Source organism: Lampetra fluviatilis, chromosome 32 (genome assembly GCF_964198595.1).
Source record: "Lampetra fluviatilis chromosome 32, kcLamFluv1.1, whole genome shotgun sequence".
NCBI lineage: Eukaryota > Metazoa > Chordata > Hyperoartia > Petromyzontiformes > Petromyzontidae > Lampetra > Lampetra fluviatilis.
Window position 1 is genome coordinate 6,397,244 of NC_136306.1, and position 22,883 is coordinate 6,420,126.

Genomic DNA, 22,883 nt, shown 5'->3' on the forward strand with positions numbered 1-22,883 from the left:
AGCTTCAAATCGATTACGTGTGTTCTTCCCCCTGTTCTGCATTGCGTTGCCTCGGGAGTTCGCCTTCAATTTCCACCCATCGCAAAATAAAAAAAAACAACAACCACCACAGCATGTGTGACTGGTACGGGTCAAACGTCCCCGATGCTTTAGAAATACCTGGAAATAACTCAATTGGGCCCCGACTGCAAAATCTTGGCAGCGCACTCCTGGAAAATGATTGAGACTTAGTGAGACTCAGTGAGGCTTTCCTGGCCAAACAAACATGCATGGTGGTATTACTACGACTAATAATGAAATATATCTGATGATTGGCAAAGTGATGGACCACCATGCCCAAAGCTTGAAGTGCAGCCAAACGCATGATTGGAATTACATCGAGACAGAAACAGGGACGTGCTCAATTTTGGGGTGGAGTTTTCATCTTATTGTAAACAGATGTGCGCTCATGTAGATGTTGTCTAATTTACTGCCAACATATTAAAATAAAATAAAACAACACAATCAAAAAGTTATCAAGGTACATTAAATTCAGAAATTATTCATTAAAACATTGCATAATGTTCGGTTGTTCATTAAATATGCACTTCGTGTTTTTTTTACACCCAAGGGTGTGACGTCTCAAGCACCATGGTGGCGCCACGGTGGCTAGGAGATGTTAACGACCTCGCCTGGTATACAGGAGAGCGTGGGTTCGATCCTGACCCTGGCGCCTGTATATTTGGAGTTTGAATGTCTCCCTCACCGTGGTCGTGTGGGTTTTTCTCAACGTCCTCCGGTTTATCCCTCCACTTTTCAAATTGACATGCGTTTGACTGCTATAGATTTCCACCTGATAAGCCATTTCGTTGCGCTATAGTGGTCTGGAGCTCCAAAGTGGTCTGACGAGGCCATGGTCAATCAGCGACGTCCATTCATGAGCGTTTGGGCATTGTTTTCATTCAGTATTTGCTGCATTTTGAAGTGAAAACATCTCTTTTGTTATCTTCTTCTTGGTTCTTTCGGTAAAGTCACGTAGAAGGGAAATAATAAAATAATAAAACATAATAAAATAATTCTCACGACGTTTCGGCCACAACGCAAGCAGCCGTCCTCAGGTGAAGAACAGGTCTGTCGGAAAGACAGCGTCTGAATGAACACCACCACGCTTTTGTTAATGTACTATATTTCCTATATTCGCTGAACTACCAAATCACTTAACGACCGGTTCCGTGGAACCGATTACCGTCGTGTAAAAGGCGTTCTACTGTATTAATCTCATCTCCCTACCACATTCGGGAACACAATCAATGACCGCGGGGTTAGTATCGCGACTCTCTCTCAAGGTCTTTTCCCGAGGGCAGGTCCACGGCTCGTGGTCCCCTCCAGACTCATCCACTCCTCCGTCCCCCCCCCCCTCCACTCTTGACACTGCACTTTGTACTAAGATTACTGCGTGCTTGCGCAACCGATGGCAGCAGTGATGCGTTTCAGGAGCTCGGAGTCAATGTCGAGGCCTGCTCAACCACGACGAGAGGGGCTTCAGTCAGGAGGCGGATTCCCGTGCCGTTTTCGCCGTTGCTCTGTCGATGGAGCGCAGAGTGTGGTGTTTAGTCTGTTGTTCAAAGTTCAAAGTTCATTTATTAGGTATAGCCCTGTGAGCCATTCGGCTCTTGAATCGGGTGCAACCGCAACAAACAAAAAAACAAAAACATGAACAAGAAAACATCTTAAAGTGACTATGTGCAAACAGAAAATCCAAGAAAAGACAGCAAAATATTGCAGAAAAATCACCGTACACCAACCCTGTGCAAATATCCCAGTGGGATGCAAGTCAAACAACAACAACCACAAGACAACCTCCCGTTCGTACCTCCGATTAGCATGGTTGGCTAAGTACGGTGCGAAAGAAGTTCAACATAATTCATACTCTCTGTTCCATAAAATTCGTAATCCTTGACGCTGGGGCTTTGATTTCCCAGCCACAACTAATGTAAGCGACGAGCTCTTAAAACTATTATTTTTCTTTTACAAGGTAAGGCTCACTGAGCTGTGTAGCTCTTTTATCAGAAGCGACCTGGCCACAAATGATAGCTCAACGAAATAGCTTATCACGTGGAAATTTACAGCAGCCGAAAACACTCTAAACACGTGTTCACGAGCGCTAGCGGAACCGGTCCCCTGCGGATCCTCGTTTACCGACCCCCCCTCTGGTCCACGCGCAGCGGTGAAGTTTGGTTCAAACCAAACGGTCCTCCTCCAGTGACATGCTAAGCACGGGCAAAGGCCATCAGCCAAGCCGTGAATTCACAACGGTGCTTTTGATGGCGAACTCCACGGGTGGGTGCAAGGCCAATGAGAGTGGGAAGGAGAGAGCTGAAACCTTCGAGTCGCCGTAACCTCACGGGGGCACCCACGGATATGACGCCAGCGTAAAGCCCTCACGGTCATGCACCGCCCCATTCGAGTACAAACCAGGCTCAAACCCCTGCTGAGCTTGCGATTTGACACTTGAACCAACGGATCGATTGCATCGATGCGCGTTCTTGCCTCCGCTGAAAGAGAATAAGAAATAAAAAAAAATTGGCCTCTCGCCTGCCACCCCCCGCCCGCCCGCCCGCTCACTCGCCAGCCCCGGCGAATTAATGTGCACTGGGTGCGTGGTGCATGCTTAAGATGCCCTGTTCCCAATACTGGGGGGATTAGCTCTCGCTGGCGGAGCGGCATACATATGCAACGGGAAATTTAATCCCCAGCGCTGAGCCCAGCGTCAACCAGACGCCACCATCGCAAGGACACACGCTGCGATCGTGATTCGTGCGGCCGCTAAATGATGAACCGCTCCGAGATATGAAACTTATTCAGTGGCTCTCCATTCCGTCCACTTTCAACCCCGTTCTGCTCTCTCTATGTGGGGCTCGATATGCACGTGCCCCCCCCCCCCCGCACACACTTTGTCAATCTCACTCTCAATCTCTCTCGCTCGCCTTAGCAGCGCGCCCACCCACCCCCTCCCCCGCATTCAGTTTCAGCGGCTTTTTGTTCGTCCCAAACGCAGATACTGATGTGCAGAGAGAAAAAAAAACCCCACACAATGTCTATAGAAGGTCCTTAATACACGTGGGCGGGGGGAGGAATCCCATCATGTCAGCGCTGGAATTGAATTCGAACAGATGTGGCCTCGGGAGAATCACTGCTCCTAATATCCAGGGCAGCCCTCCCACATTCCTAAAGGTCAATTCGTAATCTCCGCGCTCATCAAAATAAAATGACCGCAGGAATTGAGATAAAGTATTCGAAGCCCCGCGTTGCAATTAAGCGGCGGCGCGCGGGCACCCTTAATTCAACATCACCGGCAGAGTTAAGCAATCTGCAGCGGGCCTCGCTGAAGCAAAACCCCGTTTCCAGGAGGCTCTCCGAGAATTGACGCAATTCCCCACCCCCCACTCCACCCCCCACGAGGGTGATTACGAACGCCGGGCGTGATGCGCGGGCCTCGTCGGAATGCGAGTCACGTCCCGCGATCTTCGGAGCGCCAGCAGGGGGGCGGGGGGGGGGGTGTTTGTGAACCGGCCCTAACCCCGGCACCTGCTGCAGAGGCGCGCCGGTGCCCCAGTGAGTCTGTCCGTGTGTGTCCGTGCGCGTACGTGCACGTGGGGAGCGGTAGTGTCGTCGGTAGCGCACTGCGCTATACGAAGCCGGCGACCCCGAGTTTGATTCCCGCTCACGGCCGACATCAATAACGGTTCTGGGCCTCCCCTAGGTCGACGCAGCCTCAAATGTGGTGGGTAAATATCGCCACTCAGGAGACAAAGGTGGCCGGGCGTGGTGCTGGCCACCCACCCCCTCGTGTGCCATACCGGCCTCCATAGGTGCTCGCAAACAGCACTTGCCCCAACAGTCGGTTGAGGCTATACGGGGGGATCTATGTCTTGCTGCATGCGTGTGCGCCGTGGGGAGTGGTAGCGTAGTTGCTAGCTCGCTGTGCTACGAACCCGGCGACCCAAGTTAGATTCCCGCTCACGGCCACGAACACCAAGGACGATTATCTGAACAAGGTCCCGGGTCTCCACTGGGTCAACTCAGCCTCAATTGAGTACCTGATACGATGTGGAAACATCGCCATTCGGGGGACAAAGGCGGCCGGACATGCTGCTCGCCATCCACCTTCTTGCGCAGCGCGCTCGCTAACAACAACACTTTGCCCCGACGGTCTATTAAGGCTATACGCGGGATCTTTGCCTCCTCTTCGTGCGCGCCGTGATTTATATTCGGCGTCGTTGTTGTGTTCAGGGCGCGGCTGCGTTCGCAGCCGGGACTCGGTGGGGTCAATGGTGCGGCCGGTGGCTCGCGCAGCCCGAGCGAGCGGTGCGATCTCGACGATAGGGAAATGTGAATAATGACGAAAATGGCCCTCCGATTTGTTTCGCCGGTTTTGTCTGCGGGGCATCTGACATATACCCCCCACCGTCTGTTTGCACATTAGGACAACAGGTCACCATACATCTGTCTAACGTTTCCGCACGTTGAATGTGGTACGATGACTAAAAGTAATTCACCCAAGCTACAGATCTTTTTTTTATTTGACGCAGATTTTTTTTCCCGTGCAAATATTTTACATTTCTCGCGCAGCACAGCTGTTTCGTGCTCCGATTAATAGTTTTGCTTCATTGCTTTTGTTGTTGTCATTCTGGTGACCCAGGTCACTCTTGCAAATTTGTCCTCCTCTCTCTCTCTCTATCCTGGCCTCTTAAGACTCCTCACCGGGTTAAACATACAGACACTTGACTTGGATTGTTACCGCACGTTACTCGCCCCAGGTGCTGGGAGATCCTTCCTAAGCTTCTGCATCTTCATCTGCTTGAGAAGCTCCCAGCACGAAAACCACTTTTTTCATATTACCAGGTATCACCCGCTGAGCTATATAGATTATTTTCTGAAGTGACATGGCCACAAACGACAGCTCAACGAAGTGGCTTATCACGTGGGAGTTTATAGCAGCAGCCGTTGATTCTAAATGTGGAGGGAAAAACTGGAGGACCAGAAGCAAAACTCCACGCAACCACGGGGAGAACATGCTCCAAATATACAGCAGCAGGCGTCAGGGCCAGGATCAAACCCACAACCTCCTGTATACCAGGCGAAGTAGTTAACATCTCGCCACCGTGGAGTGAGACGACGCACATCGTGCCGAACGACGTGTGGGAATAACCACAAATCACCACCATGGGCGAGCTGCACAGCAGCACAACTACGACAACCTTGTTCAACAATGACGATTGATTGTTCCAGTCAAGAGGGCTCGTGGTGGCTGGGGGAGGTCGGAGCGATGAGTTGACACCGCTGACATGCTGGATTGGAAGCCGGGATTTTAAGTTGCCTGTGATTACACTGGGTTATCAAAGCCGAGTGAGCTGATGATCTAAGCCTCTGGTCACCTACTGCCATACCTTGACTCGCCAGGAGACGGCGGTACAGCACAGTGCAGACTGACAACGTCCGTCCCTCCTGTATGTGATAGAGTGTTGTCCCCTCGCATGGGTGGAGTACTCCTCCATGTGTTACGGTTTTTATCCCACAGATATAACCACTCATTAATTGGCTGAAACATCTCGATGTTTAGATGATTGCAGAGCTTGGGCAATTGTTGGTAGTGCCATAGCTGCTGCTGCCTTCCCGCTCGTTTGTGGTTCCTCAGCGATTGCGATAAGAAGTGGCTTATCACGTGTAAATTTATAGCAGCCAAATACTCGAAACGCACGTTGATTCTAAATGTGGAGGGAAAACCCGGAGGACCCGGAGAAAAAAAACGACGCGAGCACGGGGAGAGAGACACGCAAAATCCAAATATACACCAGGCGTCAGGTTCGGGATCAAACCCACGATCTTCTTTCTACCAGGCGAGGTAGTTAACATCTCGCAACGGTGGAGATCATACGGAGGATGCGAGGGATGGCGGCGGTGTGCGGGGAGAGGAAATAACACGCGGCGCACGCGGGCGCCGGCACAAAGATCGTCCCACGTATGTGCAACAGGCTACCGGGTCCACATGAGACGGCTTTGCAATCACATCCTCATTTCGATGATAATAGGGCTGGGGGGGGGCGTTCACACCTGCTGAGCGGTCGCCCGTCAAGCAGCCAGGTGTTGGCTGAGCCTCGGTTCTCTACGCGCCCGGCGGCGTGGCAGCCCAAAGGTGTAAACGTGCGCGCGGCGCTTGATCGAGGTCGAGCTCGCGATTTTCAGATTCATTGTACAAATCAGAGATCGGAACCCAGATAAAAATGACATTTTCGGACGATGCGAAATTTGTTGTTTTTCGGTTTACGAGCAATCCGAAAACAGCAGCGTCACGTGACCCCGGGTGACGTCGCGGATGTTTCGCACCGAGATATTTGAAATCAATGTGTGATGTTTACGATTTTGGGATATGAAAAAGATCCGAAATAGTTTATTCTGAAAATCATCCCTAGTACATACACGCCCCATGACTTATATATGTAATGAAATAAAAGTTTCGATTTTTCCGATTGTGTTTTCAGAATTATTGGAACGCTGCATTGGAGAGTTGCCCGTGGAAGCGACCATCACAGTGCTAGTTCTGAGTTGCCTTCAAGTGACCCCCTGAGCCTCAACGATCTATATGACTCATTGGGGGATGTTTGCCTTTGTATGTGTATTTGTCGATTTGTTTGTGCACACTCACCACGCGTGGGCCATAATGAATGCAACAACAAACATACATTTAAAATGTCTCAATTCATCTTGAGCCAATTGACTAAAAGAGTTTTCCTGTTACAGTTGGTTTGAGCAATACCCGTTCCGACCTCTATGAGTCCGAATCAGCTATGTCTATTATCACTATTATTATAATCATTGTTAATTCAGTTAGTACGACAAATAGAATTGACTCTGCCGGTATCAGTGACACTAATTTCACAATTTTAACTCTTTATTTTATTTTACCAGGTAAAGCCCTTTTTCAGAAGCGACATGGCCACAAATGATAGCTCAACATTGATTCTAAATGTGTGGGGTGGGTTGGGGGGGGAGAGAACCGGAGGACCCGAAGAAAAAGCCACACGACCACGGCAAGAGAGACGTGCAAAATGCCAAATATACAGCAGGGGTCAGGGTCAGGATCGAACCTACGGCCACCCGCATGCAAAGCGAGGTCAACATCTCGCCACCAACATCTCACTCATGACCATCAGCTATAGCTTGGGTCGTCAGGTCACGTTCAGCAAGGCGGGCAAACGAAATAACTCCCGAAGATTCATTCCCACATCGCGCACGGCACGCAAATTATACGAATCCGCTGCTTCCAACGTAAACATAAATGTGGCTTCAAGAACTGGGGATTTGTTTTCGACGCCGCTGCACAAAGCGAGATAATGACAGGCGAATGAGAACAAGAGTGGGGGGGGGTAACAAGAGGTCTGTTTTGCCGCGGTTGTCATTGTTCTTGTCGCATTTTGTCAAAAAGCCACGCGCGCGACAGACAACACTACAGCCCCAAAGGTCTTCATCAAGTGCGATTGCATCGCTGTTGTCGTTGCTTTAAAAGCATCAATTTCGCGTGCATTTCACGGCAAAAACTGTCGGCGTCACGTCCGCACGGAACGCCGGCGATTGGCTCGTACCGGCTATTTTAAATCTACACTCATGAATTTGGCTGTTTACTGGATTGTAGCCCGGGCTTTGTTCCTGCACCTCCGAGAGAAATGCGGGGAGCTCTTAATGTCACACTTAGCGCGTGTGCAGCCCCGTGCCTTCGCGCGCTGGCTGAAAAACGCTCTCCTCTCTCTCTCTCATGCGCCGCAGGTTCACAAAAACAAAGATTCCCCCCTGCCCCCCTCCCCCGTAGCCTTTACACAGACTGTTGGGGCAAGTGCTGTTAGCGAATAGCACCTATGAAGGTTGGTACGGCACACAAAGGGGGGGGGAGGTGGTGTGGTTAGACCACGGCTCGGCCGCCTCTGTCTCCCTCGTGGCAATGTTAACGACACACCAGGTAGTCGTTTGAGGCTGAGTCGACCTAGAGGAGGCAGAGGACCGGTTTAGACAATCGTCACTGGTGTTGGCCGTGAGTGGGAATCGAACACGCGCGCACACGCACACATTCTCGATGGCTCCGCGCGACGGCGGGAGCAACGTTGATTTCGTTATCCCCGTAAGTGCTGCTTTCGCCGATTTCGCCTTTGTGAGCTGTGCTGCACTCTGCGAGGTCAAGCGTGCTTGCGACCCGCGCGATCGTCAGAGACGTACACACATCGAGGGTTCACGGGGGTCAGGGGCGGCGAGGAGCGGCTTGGAGGGGGGTGGGATGGGAGATGAGGCTGGGGTCGTGGATGTCACCAAAATGCAGGAGACACGTGAAGGCAATAGCCAGATTAAAACGGATGGATATAAAAACAAAACAAAAAACATCGAACGGCAAAGCGGGAGGGAGGTAATCTTTGGCGACCAAAGCTGGGGGATCTGGCATCTTCGACCACGCAGCACGGAGTGAACGCTCATTCCAGGTCAGGCGTGGGCCCGGCCACACCACTCCTCCCCCCTCGTATGTGTTGTTCCGACCATCGTAGGTGCTCGTTTAAAACCGTGTGCGTTATAGCATGAGGTATCGCGTGCGTGCGTCCCGCATGCCACTCACATTGATGGTCTCCCGACCGCTGTGCAGGACCCGGACCTTGGGCTGCTGGATCAATCCCAGGTTCTGCCCCGTCACCGTGAGCGGCGTCTCCCCACTGCAAGGACATCCGTCCACAGAGGGGTTGTGAATAACGCATCCCCAACGATGCATTCACCTTCGCTATCATCATGAAGGTTCACGGTTTTTGAATAGCACCGCGGGTGTGGCCACCTTAAAACCACCACATGCCATCCGCTTCGCAAGCAGTCGACGTTTGAGCACCTGGGGCATCAATCGCAACGGGGACGTTTGCCTCCGCGAATGAATGAGGGTAACGGCTGTGCGACCAATCACGTGTGAGATGGGTTTGTTTACTTCCGAACAGCGCCCCTAGCGGACGGAAGCCCACCTGCAGATGCTCCACTCGGGGCTGACGCTCAGGATGCGGGGGTCCTCCTGGTATCGGAAGTGCAGAGCGGGGGCGAGGCAGGCGCGGTCCACGCACACCGCCACCGTCGCGTTGTGCAGCCGCCCGCTGGCGCTCGAGACGCACACCACCTCCGAGCGCGAGCGGCTGCGTCACACCACCGTGCCGCGCAACGCAGTGTCACGCCGCGCGCACCGTGCCACCACCATCACGACACGCACTGTGCCACACCACACCATACGCCCGTGCCACACCACACCATACGCCCGTGCCACACCACACCATACGCACCGTGCCATCACGACACGCACTCTGCCACACCATACGCCCGTGCCACACCAGACGCACCGTGCCACACCACACCATACGCCCCTGCCATCACGACATGCACCGTGCCACACCACACCAGACACATGGTGCCACACCGTGCCATCACGACACGCACCGCGCCACAGCCCATGCGCCGTGCCACACCATATATACCGTGCCACACCGTGCCATCACGACACGCACGGCGTCACACCACACCAGACGCACGGTGCCACACCGTGCCATCACGACACGCACCGCGCCACAGCCCATGCGCCGTGCCACACCATACACACCGTGCCACACCATACACACCGTGCCACACCATACCAAACGCACCGTGCAACACGCCACAAGGCACCGTGCCACACTAAACGCGCCTCCGGTTAGCACACTAGGGGCTACGTACGGTGCGAAAGAAGTTGTGCATACATACAGGAACTGTGCCACACGCCACAGCATGCGACAGTATGAGTTACAGGACGAGATGCAACATGATGCAGAGCACACAAACTCCGCACATCATCATCATCATCTCTCACGCTCATTGATAAAGCCACTTGTGTCGTCATCATCACTCATCATCATCATCAACTCTATGACTCATTACTATTCACCATCCCCATCCTCCAATCATCGGCATCATCTGACCTCTCCAGGCGGCACGGACGATCTCCCAGTTGAACTTTGACCTCGCTGCCGGCGTCCAGGTCGTGGCCAATCAGGGTGATCCTCGTGCCGCCCGACACCGGACCCCTCGACGGTCGGAGGTCCCACACGGCCGGGCTCTGCGCGAAACCCAGGAGGGAATTGGCGTCATCGCACGACTGGCAGTTTTAACGCTTGACCAAACACATACGTTATACACGTGAGAGAAGAAACCTTAATTCTAGATTTGAAGCTTTCGTGACTGCAAGGATTCATACTCTTAGGTTTTTTCGGTAAAGTCACGTAGGTAAAAAATAAAATTAAAATTAATAAAAGTAATAATAGAAGACCCAAAGAATATGAATTCCTGCAGTCACGAAAGCTTTAAGTCAAGATCTAGAGGAGTATATATAAGGACATTCTCTAAACGTTTCGTAAAACATCACATTTTATATTGTTTATTTTAATGCAACCATGTTATCGACGAATGTTAACTGTACTTGTGAACCACTGCCAATACGGAAGCATCACCAAATAAACATTGCTCTGTTTTTCCGATTTCAATTGTCCTGTCGGTGGCATTATCATCAGATTGAGAATTAACTTGGAGCTGCTACAGTGAGTAGTGCACCACCACGTGTGTCATTGTGTCTGTTCTCATGCAAGGAGCGATCACAGAACAACCGCTGAGATCTCTCCAAGTGACCTCTTATCCACACTTGTCCTGATGATGTTTGACGCGGCTTCAAACAAAACATCCCATATCCAACTGCTAACTTTTGGCTGTGAGAATCGTTCCTCAACTCACCGGTGGGCAAGCTGAAACGTTCCCTTTCGATTTATTTGGCCACGCCAGGCGGTGGAGGATTCTTAACGAGGCCAGAGACATTTGGAACAGGTTGATCATTACGTGGCCTAACCCAAACATCCTTCACGTGAACACCCCGTAACCACGGAACGTTGGGGCCAACTCCGAGACCAACATCGGGACAACGTCGGTCCCAGCGGTTCCACCCACGTGCGAACGTTGGCCCAACGTCACGCGTTTGCCGGGCGCCGCCACCAACGATCGACGACTATTACCAAGATGGCGTAGTCGTGCCTCGACACCGCCGTGTACTCGGGGGTGCAGTCCCCCACGCACACGCGCACGGGGCCTCTCTCGGGGGTCCCCTGGGTCGCCCCCTCGATTTCGCAGACGATCCTGAGGAAGAGGCGGTGGGGGGGGGGGTGACAGGGAGTAGGGGGGACGTCAGAGCGTTCCGCGCGTCCACGCGCGCCGCGCGCACCGTTATTGAGATATCGCGGCGGGGACACGAGCGGTGCTTCTGTCTCTTCGTCTGTCTCACTCGACGGCGCGCTAACGCTTAAGGTGGGGGGCTGGAGCGTGGAGGAGGGGGAGGTGGGGCTGGGGATGACGCGCGGTGCTGCGACGTCGCGGCGCGAGCAGCGGCCGTGCCGGTGGCGAGGACGCCGCCGCCGCCGCCTTTGTGTGCCGCCCGATAGAGCCATCACTCCGGGCCCGCCGGATTTGCTCAGGCGGATTCACAGTTCCATGAATCACGATATAATCCCCACGTCGAGTACACGGCTCCACTCACAATGCGGAATAATGGGGAGGGGGGGGGGCAGGGAGGGAGGGAGGGAAAGGTTGGCCTAATTATATGTCAAGCAGCCAGTGACATTGCTGACGAGATCATTAATTATTATATATTTATTTAATGCTTCAATGGATTCAATTTGAGTAACGTATTAAATTAATTATAATATTCCGTCGAGGGCGCCCCTCCGCCGTGGTTGTGGACCTGGTGGCGTGGGCGAGCGCGAGGGAGGGAGGGAGGGCGATGTTGCGATGAGCTCGCCGTCACAGCGGCGACATCCGCACGGTCATGAGCGACGCGACCCCCTCCCCACTCCCCCCACTCCCCCCACTCCCCCCACCCCCTCCCTGTGCCACCCCCCCCCCCCCCGTGACTTTTACCAATTCGCTCCGACCATACGGAACGTAACCCGATACGTGTACCAACATCCAGCCGTCCAGCAGTGGACAGACCATGATTGCCCATTATTACGATGACGGCAGCTGTTTTTTCTTCTTCTGTTAAACGTACACACGTGGGGATGCTGGCTACGGCATTGGCAGGCAGCGGCCAAATGTACGCATGCAAGTCGGACGCGTTCACTCCTTTGGCTGACGCTCCATCACTAAGCCTCGTCCGTCAGTCAATGTCTCTTCTAGCCGAGCACCCCCGCACCCATCCACACCATCATTCGTCATTGCCCAATGCAATGTCGATGATTTGCGTTCAGTTTGCCAATCCACGCGTCCGTCATTCTCTACCCCTAGGGGCAATGCGCGGCGTGCGTCTCTCTGCGCTCCCTTCACCGATGTGCTGTCCGCATTTGTTTGTTTGCTTGTGTATTTATTTATTGTTCACTCAAATATTGTACCTGGGAGAGAAAAAATAAACCTCGCCCCCCCCCCCCCTTGAGACGGAAACATCTCATTTGCAAGGTTATCCTGGGTGTCAAGTGACACGTACACAGCTACAAATTAATGGTCTCAGTGTCAAGTGAGGCGTACAATTAATGTAATTAATGAACGTTATTTCTCTTGCACAAAAAAATGCATTAAAGAAGGGAAATAGGGCCCTGGGAGCGGGAGGGGTGGGGGAAGATGCCAACGTGGCGTGACCGTGAGCAGAGCATTGGACCTGCAACCCAGAGGTGTTCGCCTGTTAGAGGTCATCTCCTGGTGCGGCAGTGGAAGCAACGAATGGGTCAAGTCTCTTCAATTCCCCTTTTCCTCCATCACCACCACCATTGATGGCCTCTGTCCGCCCAGCAGCTGCGTACAAAAAGGCTGCCCCGCAGCTAAAACTGCGAAGCTCATTTTTATTCCACCGGGTAAGACCCACGGAGCTATATATCTCTTTATACTGGTAGGAACCCACTGGTTACACCAGCCCATAGGGGATTATTGTGTCCGTCCGTCCGTCGTGCATCCAAAAATGGGAGGGGTGGGGCTGGGTGCGGAGGGGCTGGGTGGGGAGGGACTGGGTGGGTCTGGGTGGGGAGGGGAGGGTGGGGATGGGCTGGGTGGGGAGGGGCTGGGCTGGGTGGGAGGGGTGGGGCTGGGTGTGGGGTGGGAGGGTTGCTGCTGGGTGGGGAGGGGCTGGTCACCCCGTGGTGCTCTTATAAAACTCAACGCTTAACCTACTCACGCCGGCTTGTGCCCGCCCTCACAGTCGGGCATATTTGCGGAATACACCACGCCGCCGTTGACCCTGGCTATTGACCGAGCAACCCAACGTTCCTACCAGCTCCCTCCGCAGGAATGTTTTCGGAAGCCACCTTGGCCACAAATGCAGTGGCTTATCACGTGGAAATTGACAGCGGCCAAATACTCTAAATTAGTCTCTAATCAGCAGGTCGCGTCCAGTGGGGTAAGTTGTGGGTACTCGTCGCCGATCATGGCGACCAACCCGGCGTGAGGTCTAGTCGTGTGTCTACCCCTCTCTACCCCTCTCCCCCCACTCCACAATCCCCACCAATGATAGTGCAGCTTCAGGAGCGAGGCCTCCATCCACAAGTGGATAGGTCATGGCTAATGAATATGACACTGATGAGACATAGCCGGTTGCGAGCGATCGAGCGAGCGATGTGAATTTCTCACGATCTTCCGCAAGGGCTTGAAAGAGGTAGGTTTTGTCGAAGAACGTCGCCTCGGTACTGAGTCGATCGGCAGGCCGCGTGTGTCCTGGGGTGAAGTGCGGGAACACGGCACATCCACGTCTTCCCGTGCGTTCGAGCAACGTGGAGTGGTACACCAAGCGAACAGCTGGTAGGGCTCGCTATAGTGGAAGCCCTTCCATCAGCAGGGGGCGTGAGCGAGCAATTGCAGGGCTGCGCCTTTATCGCGCTCCCATCACGGGGCGGTAGAGAAGAAACTCGCGGTGCAAATGAAGGGAAAAGACCGGCGGGTGGGCGTAATTTGTTATTGTTTAAAGGTGTCGAATAAACAAAAGAGAAAAATGACGTTCGAAAATGAGAGCGAACGCACCCATTAATAAACATCGGCGATGACAAAAAAAATGAAAGAACGAAGGATTAATGAAGGAGTAACCGTTGTTGTTTTTTTTTTTTATGGGAAACAGCCGAGCACGGTGATGAATTATCACGACTCGGCAGCGCTCTGTCCGAAACAAATTACTCAATTAAAAAACATTGCCGAATTCGCGAAAAGAAAGTGGCATTCACCACACTAAAACATAAATTAACAAAACAAGCCAACACATTACGGTAATTTAATGGACAACCGGTGACTGGTAATACCGCAAGCATAGTTTCCGTGTCAAACTTCATGAAGTTTATTTATTCATTTGTATTATGAATTTATATCACAGTTGCTGAGTGCAGGTCCAAATTGCCAAGTGGCCAGCAAAAATCTGCACTATCAAAGTTGAAATAGATGAGCGAATACGGTGGGGTTTATTTAATTTAATTTAGCAAGGTTATTGTAATTTAAAATAGACGATGGGAGGAGGGAATTCCAAAGTGGAGCAGTGCGAGGGAGGAAGCAGAGAGAGAAGTGAGGTAACTTCCAGGGTGGTGAGTGGGTGAGTGAGTGGGTGCATGCGTGACTGAGTGGGTGGGTGGATGAGTGAGTAGGTGAGTGAGCGTGCGAGTGAGCAGTTGAGTGGATGAGTCAGTGAGTGAGTAGTTGAGTGGGTGAGTCAGTGAGTGTCTAGTTGAGTGAGTGAGTCAGTAGTTGATTGGGTGAGTCAGTGGGTGAGTCAGCAGGTGAGTGCACGAGTGGGTGAGTCAGTGAATGAGTGAGTCAGTGAGTGAGTAGTTGAGTGAGTGAGTCAGTGATTGAGTAGTTGAGTGGGTGAGTCAGTGAGTGAGCGTGTGAGTGAGTAACTGAGTGGGTGAGTCAGTGAGTGAGTAATTGAGTGGGTGAGTTAGCAGGCGAGTGCACGATTGGGTGAGTCAGTGAGTGAGTAGTTGAGTGGGTGGGTCAGTGAGTGAGTAGTTGGGTGGGTGTGTCAGTGGGTGAGTTAGCAGGTGAGTGCACGAGTGGGTGAGTCAGTGAGTGAGTGAGTGAATGAGTGAGTAGTTGAGTGGGTGAGTCAGTGAGTGAGTAGTTGAGTGGGTGAGTCAGTGAGTGAGTAGTTGGGTGGGTGTGTCAGTGGGTGAGTCAGCAGGTGAGTGCACGAGTGGGTGAGTCAGTGAATGAGTGATTCAGTGATTGAGTAGTTGAGTGGGAGAGTCAGTGAGTGAGTAGTTGGGTGGGTGAGTCAGTGGGTGAATCATCAGGTGAGTGCACGAGTGGCTGTTGTGACCTGCAGTGTGGTGGATGAACTCAGTGTGGATGAGACGGATCAGTCGATATGATAAACCTCGTCATCAACATTAGTCATTACTCTAGTCTGCCAAGGAAAGCCTCATCGAGTTTCGTGAATCTTTTTCAGGAGGCTCCTGCCACATTTTACCAGTAGGGTGCGATAGCCATACGTAATCCCAATTGAGTAACGTTTACATGTACTTTAGTAGTAATGACATGTCAGTAATACAAAAGATTTACAGTATGGGTGACGGAATCAATGAGTGAAGTTCGAGGACAAAGTGAGCACGATAGCGGCGATGCCGGTGGCTGTATTGTGCAACGTATCGGTGGGCCGAGAGTCGTAGAAAATGCACCCGTAAAAACAAAGTTTTTCACTATAAATCCTTTATATGCGTGGCGGCTAGAGTCCTCTCGTCCTCTGGCTTGAGATGGCTGCCACCTATGGGTCAGATGATTGCCTGCCACCATTAAGCAATTGGTAATTAAATATAATTTATTTTTTCCTAAAAAGTGTAACATTTTGGAAAAATAATTTCACGAAAATAAATTGTGACGCACAACGAGTCTGTGTGCAAAATGTCAGCTCGATTGGATCACGGGAAGTGGGTTAAAAAACGACCGAAAGATTTGCACGGTCGTAAGCGCGCAAGCAAGCAAGCAAGTGAACTAAATATAAAGGATTTAAAAAGGGTAGATGACAAAGGTGCAGCCCTGCAATGTCATCCTCACTAGTGTCGAGACAGCGCCCCTGTAGGGGGTAATTTGGTCTACTCATCCACAACAACAGAACGCGTAGCGGGGAGTGGCGCGAGCTGCCGGTCGACGAACCGTGCTGCTGCTGCTGCTGCTGCTGGATTGAAGAGAGGGGGGAAGAGGTTGTGGGGTGGAGGAGTGTATTTTAAAAACTCGCGCCGTCATTCCAACTGTCGCGACAGGACGTGGAATCGAACCGGTGACGTCTGGACTGCTAGTCCAGCACGCTGTATTGCGATGGTGATTTGATTGTTTTTGTATTGATTCATTAATTGCTTTGAGACTCTATGATATCTTCCTTGTGGGAGATGTGGGGGTGGTGGGGATGGTGGTGGGGGTGGTGGGGGTTCAAGTTCAGCATCGAGGATCATGCTGCTGAAATGTTTGAGGTACAAGGGGATTGTATCAAAGCGGGCGGCAGTGTTGGGGGGGGGGTGTGCGGAAGGGGTGGGGAGGGGGTCACATTTGAGGGGCGGGGTAGAGGGGGGGGGGAGTGCGGCAACGACTGTGGAAGGGTTTATACTGCTCCGATTGGGGGGGGGGCAGCAGCAGTGGGGGCCACACTGCTAAGATTGTGTGGGCGGGAAGGGGGGTAGCATTACCTCTGTCATCGTGGGGAGATTGGAGCCAGCATAGAAGGTGGCTAAATTGCTCGAGATTTGGGGAGGGTATTTTTAGCAGTGGAGGGGGGGGGCGAGGAGGAGGAGGGAGGGGCCCCGATTAAGGAGGGGGCGAGGAGGGGGGGGGGGCGAGGAGGGGGGGCAAGGAGGAGGAGGGGGGCGTGTGGGAGGGCTCCGATTAAGGAGGGGGGGCGAGAAGGGGGGGGGGCGAGGAGGGGAGGGGTGTTGGAAGGCTCCGGCTAAGGAGGGGAGAACAGGAGGGGGGGCGAGGAGGGGGGGTAGGGCTCCGATTAAGGAGGGAGGGGGTTGGGGGGTGGGGGTGTTGGGCTGTGGTGGGGGTGCCGTACTGCTCGGACGGGACGTATCCCTCCGGCAGCGCGTGGCACGGCGTCCCGGCCACCGTCACGCCAGCGCTGACCTCCCCGAACGCCAGGCCCAGGTTCTCTCCGCGGATGGTGAGACGCGTGCCGCCCTCCCTGGGGCCCGAGCTTGGGTAGAACTGCAAAACAAAGGCAAAGATTCCCCGCGTGGCCTTAACCGCCTTGGGGCAAGAGCTGTTCCGCGAGCGGCACGGCGTGCGAGGGGGTGGGTGGGTTGGCCAGCACCACACCGCGCGGCGATGTTTACACGCCGCACCAGGTGCCCATTTGAGGCTGAGCCGACTTAGGGGAGGCCCGTAAACGGTATCGGATAGATAATTATCATCAACGCAGGCGTTGGTCGTGTGTGGGGAATCGCATTCGGGTCGCCGGGTTCGTAGCGCGGCGAGCTCAGCGCTGCACTCCGCCCGCACGCGCACGAGCCCAGGCGCAGAGCGGTGGGCAGGAGTGGGGGGGGGATGCGGCGATGTGCGGTGATGCACGCACGCGGAACTTCTTTCGCACCGTACGTAGCCAACCGTGCTCATCGGAGGTGCGACGTGTGGCAAGGAGCGGCGGTTTAGGGGGGCGGTGAGGAGCGGTGAGGGGAGGTGAGACGCGATGATGTGCCGTGCTGCTGTCGGAGAGGAGTGAGGTGTGTCCCGTGATGCAGTGTGGGGGGGGGGGGGTGAAACACAGCGAGGGGCAAGGCGGGGGGTGCGTGTGGGTGTTAGCCAGTGAAAGCGCGGACGAAGGTGAGTGAGCGAGCGAGTGAGCGAGCAGCCAGAGTGGCTGTAATGAAAATTGATTTTGCGACTGCGGATTGGGACGCGGGGCGAGGGATAAGCCCTCGCGTGCGCGGCCCGGCCATTGTGGGGAAATAAATAAATAAGTGTTGCGGACGCTAAAAGTGCAGCCCTGCAATTGCCTGCTCGCGGGACCGCTGCTCAAGGACCCCCCCCCCCCCCTATACTGAGAGAGAGATGTAGAGAGCCCGTCTAGAGGTTATCTTGAGCGACTTGTCCACGTTGACCTGAAACCCCTTGGCTCGAGGTGGGCGCTACCCACACTTGACCCCACCGCGCGCGAGCTGCCCGCCAGTCGACTGCCTGTGGCCCATCCACACCGCTGGCTTGGACAGGGGCAGTGTGGAGGGGGGAGATTTAAGAAACTCGACACCGTTGGTAGATGGAACCGGCGGCATCTGGGTTGCAAGTTCAGCGCGATAACCATTAAAACCCGCACTGCGGCAGCACCGCGATTTATGTATGAAAAAAAGCTAAATACACGTGCTGTATTCACACTGAAGGGGGAATATTTGCATCGGCGATTATATCCATGTAGCTGTAAAGGTCACGGCGGATGAATAAAATGTTCTGCACACTTCCGAACGGCGCCGGCGCGTTTACATTTTGCACCGTCATGAAGCAACTCTAGCTGGGGGGGGGGGGTTGCCAGTGTGGGGGCCAGCGGTGGGGAGAGGGGGAGAGAAGGGCGAGGTAGCTGGCTCTGGAGGAGGGAGATAGCGTGGCGCATGCCACGTTCGATGGACAACAATGACAACGTGCAGATCGTTTCATCCGCGTCCTTCACTTCACTCCGTCTCGTTGACCAGCCGAGTGTCTCACCCCCGCCCCCCCCCACCTCTCTCTCTAGACATCTGTGAAAAAAGAGCTTTATAGCTCATCGTATTCCTCTGGTGTAAAGAAAGGTTCTGATTCCCTGTGTGGATTTCACGCCGATATTCTCGCAGTTTTGCCGACCAACGCGGTTCAACGAATATCCGCACGCTCTCAGTCGTTAAATGTTGCTGCGAGCGGGTGCGTAGTTCCACCCCTCTCCATCCAATATTGCCAAACTACCTGCTGGTGGTGGTGGTGATGCCGCTGTTGCCGTATTGGCAGTGGCGCACAAACACAGCCAAAAACTCAACACGTTTGTCAATGACAACTGTGTGCCCTTAAAAAATAAATAGTTATAAAAGTCGATTTGCTAGGCAATGTCCCTCCGCTTCTCTCGCCTCCATCTCTCTCTGGCCTCTCTGTGTGCTCTGAAGAAGGACCATTGCCTGAAACGTCAACATTTTTGTTGTTTTGCTTTTGAAGGCCGCACGGTGTTATTGACGTATGTGGTGTTCAGTTGCGATTTTTTTTCTCTTTTCAAATAATATGATATCGGCCGATCAGTGACCTCGGCAAATCTCTGTGTATGCCTATGTAGCCGGTTGCCATGTGTGATCTTCCTCGATGCACTGCCATCGGTTACGTGAAAAAAAATCGATTCTTTACTAAGCTTCATCTCCAGTCTGTGACTTCATTCCGACTGTGGTCTTTGGTGGCTGTGCAAGTAGCGTGGTCGCCATCGTCACGCCCTGACGATGTTTTCCTCCGCTCGCAGTTTCAGTCGTTTGGCTAAAAACCAAATAACAAAATCAATGTAATCACCTTCCGACGGCTGTTCTCCGTCACTAATTCCGCAAACGAAATGATCACTGGAGGCCAGGCGCTCCCTCTCCGTTCGATTCATCAGGGCGGCGCATGAACGAAGGAGCCAAACTCAGCGCTGCTGCGCAAAATAAATTAACACGACGCTGGCAAGTGATTTAATTGTGATAAATTAAGACAAATGTGTTTTGCTGGCTGTCTGCATTTTTTGGTGGGTTTTTGTCAAAGCCAGCCACCTCCTTTTTTCCCAATTAAAAAAAATTCTCCCAAATTACACTATCGTTGATAAATGAACAATGTGTCTATTCCATGCTGACACGTCTTTGAGCAATGGCCAACTTCGGCTAGTTCATCACAACTTCGCCGCGTGGTCGTACCGTACGGTAAAAATTTACTTAGCAATTGCTCCAAAAATCCCGTTGGCAATAACGAAGAAATTCAGGCGGCGGTTGGCAATGGCCAAAAGCAAACGAAGCAAAAGCACAGGGCCCCAAGTAGCCCAGGCGATCTCCTGATTCGCTAAATATCATCTGAAATTAAAATCTTTATAATAAAAGACAAAAAAAATCTCAAGTTTAATGACAATTCAAACAATCTTAATTGCAATTCGTATATTAGCTCAATTATCTCACACGACTGTGATATAATTCAGTCGCGGAAGCTTGGTCGGTAAGTTACGTGACGCACACCCGAAAAATAATTTCTGCTTTGGTCACACTGAAAGGGCTGGCACATCCAGCACATTCAAACTTGGCCTTTTCCCTCTACCCCTGGTTCTACCATTTAACTGCACCCCCACCACCGACCAACCATAATTATTGTTATTATTATTATTATTCAGAAACCGTGGCATAGCTGGCCAAGTGTGCAGACAGTGCAACTGCACCGGGGCGCCCACGATGATGGAGAGGGCTCAGGAACTGGCTTACAAAGGGGGGGGGGGGTGGTGGGGGGCAAATGGATATGGCAGCCCTCATTTAATTTCTTGCACCGGGTATGGTTGCCAATTCGGAGGGCACAAAGAAAATCCGGGACTTAGGATGGGAATACAGGAGGACGGAGCTATCTTATCGAGATTCATTATAGCGCTTTAGAGGCAATTATACAATTGTACAAAGGTTGATGATGGTTCGAAATGAAGAATGGTTACTATTAAAGGTGGAGCTGTAGGTGTAGTGACAGTAGAGCAGGCGGCGGTGTTACGGAGGGCTTGGGGTAGGTCCGGTCGTAGTTTTGGGGGGGTGTGGGTGGAGAAGGGAAGCTGGCGGACCGAGAAGTATTGAGGAATCGCATTGGGAAGACAAAGGGGGTCGGCCAGGGGCGGGAGCCGGGCGGTGGAAGGGGGCCGCTACATTTAAATACTTGGTCTCGAACTGCGTATATTACTGTTCGTTTAACACGTAGGCTTTCGCGACCAATATCATTCATAATTAAGGTGTTTGGGTTAGATCTCGTAAGTATAAATGTGTCGTAACCCTCCACCACCCGACACAGCCAATGAATATATTACTGTTATTCTTAATATTTTACATCTGGCAATAACTGAACATCTGTGAAAAAGAGCTTGAAAACTGATCGTATTCCTCCAGTATAAAGGAAATATTCGGATTCTGATAATGTCCCAAGAAGACTCACGGATTCCCCAGGACAGCGGCAACCTCCTCGACAAAGAGGACGATCCTGGGAAAAGCAGGACAAGTGGAAGACTCGGTCGGTACCCATGTGGGCCCCGTGCACACCACGCGCTCCGTCGTGGCACCGCCGTTCAAGCGACGGAAGATGAACGCGCGGCTCGGCGCTCGGGAGTTTAATCTCACTTAACTCCGCGAGCATTTCCTCGTTAATAAAGCACGCTTACAATTACGGGAAAGGCAATTATTAAGTCGTTAATGTCCAATGAGTTTTCTACTAACGCCGATGATTATTTACGGCGACTAAGCCGCTCGCTCGACGCCGCCCATACGGCAGCGCGCGCTCGCCGTTTGCGTCGAGGGCGCGGGTCTTCATTCGCTCGCGCGGGCGGGCGGGCGGGCGAGATTCTCTCTCTCTCTGTCTTTCTCTCCCTTGGCGCCACTCTCCGCTTTTGGTTCCACTCTCCGCGTCGCGTCGTCAAGCCTCGCCCGTGCACGCCAAACGCCCGCGCGGGTACCCTGCGCGAGTCCCTAAGCGGGTAACTACGCGGCAGGGGTGTGTGTGAAGGCGATCCCGAATTTGTCGCGAAGAGCTGCAGACGCCCTTCCTTCTGCCGTAAGCGCTTTAGGCGTTTCCTCCGGCTCATTTAGCAAAGTTCATTTATGTTGGGCCTGTCATCGTCGTCGTCATCAGCATCATCAGCCTCGATCTATGCACTGCCGGATGAAGGCTTCCCCCAAAGTCACCCTTATCAGGGTTCCAAAATGCGAGGACCGATTTCATCACTCCATCTCCGTAGATGTGTCCCAGATCTGGACGAGATGGCGGTGGGTGGGGTGGGGGGCGCTTTCTCGCGTGTTTACCAGTCGGCCCGGATTTTCATTGCTTGGATGGAAATAAAATTAGCTGAAACGAATCATGTGGGGCAGAAAGTGCCGCCATAAACAATATTAGCGGCACCGACTCCCCAAAGCAACAACAATGTGTTGATCGCTCCTGTAATTATTTCTGAGATGCTGCGTCTCGTTAAATCAGGAGGTCTACTTTAACCCCTACCCCCCATCAGCCCCTCGATGGTATCGGAAGTTAATTTCCGTTTGCAAGTTGGTAAATCGTGGGGCGATTGTCAAACTTGGCAAGATTTACACGTGACGTCGCCGTTCGTATTTCCAATTTAAAATAAAAATGTGCCGCCTTTTTACGATGACGATCAGTATCGTTGTGGTGGGGATCGCTGCCACAGTGCTGTAGAGGGTTTTATATAAATCAGCGTACGAGACTTGGCAATTCAGAGGTCGCTGGCTCGATTCGATCTCCCGGTGCGGCAGTCGAAACAACGGTGCGAGTTTCTTAAGTCCCTCTCCTCCATCACCCACCACCGCCACCACCGCCACCACCACCACCGTCTCCACCGCCGCCTCTCTCCACCCAGCAACTGGACACAACATTACTGCACCGCAGCTTTTCTATGATCGGCACGTCGCGTGTGATGGTGTAAAGCGTCGGTAGTGCGACCTCTTTTCTCGCCAGTGTGGAAGAGTAGGCCAAAGCCTCTCGAGATCAGGGCTGTTTAGTATTTCCCCAAGTGGAGCAATTTCTTCTTCTACCTGGAGGGCCATGAACAAACGATTGCAGGGCTGCACATTTACCTTTTACGAATGAATGAAAGAGAACGCGGCTAACATCAGTGGGCACGTGACAATCTTAACGCAGTCCTGCCCGCCCCC

At 52.7% G+C, this 22,883-nt stretch overlaps 1 protein-coding gene across 4 annotated transcripts in view; it reads right to left on the reverse strand.

Annotated features, from left to right (window-relative positions):
• LOC144943686 (plexin-A2-like) overlaps positions 1-22,883 on the reverse strand; it is a 295,017-nt gene that overhangs the window by 65,671 nt on the left and 206,463 nt on the right. For all 4 annotated transcript variants that reach the window (XM_078871418.1, XM_078871419.1, XM_078871417.1 and 1 more), the window contains exons 15-19: positions 17,069-17,220; positions 11,082-11,202; positions 10,002-10,138; positions 9,024-9,188; positions 8,636-8,729 (exon numbers count right to left, since the gene is read on the reverse strand). In XM_078871418.1, the coding sequence (XP_078727544.1) occupies positions 8,636-8,729; positions 9,024-9,188; positions 10,002-10,138; positions 11,082-11,202; positions 17,069-17,220 (669 nt within the window). The remainder of the gene's footprint in view (positions 1-8,635; positions 8,730-9,023; positions 9,189-10,001; positions 10,139-11,081; positions 11,203-17,068; positions 17,221-22,883) is intronic.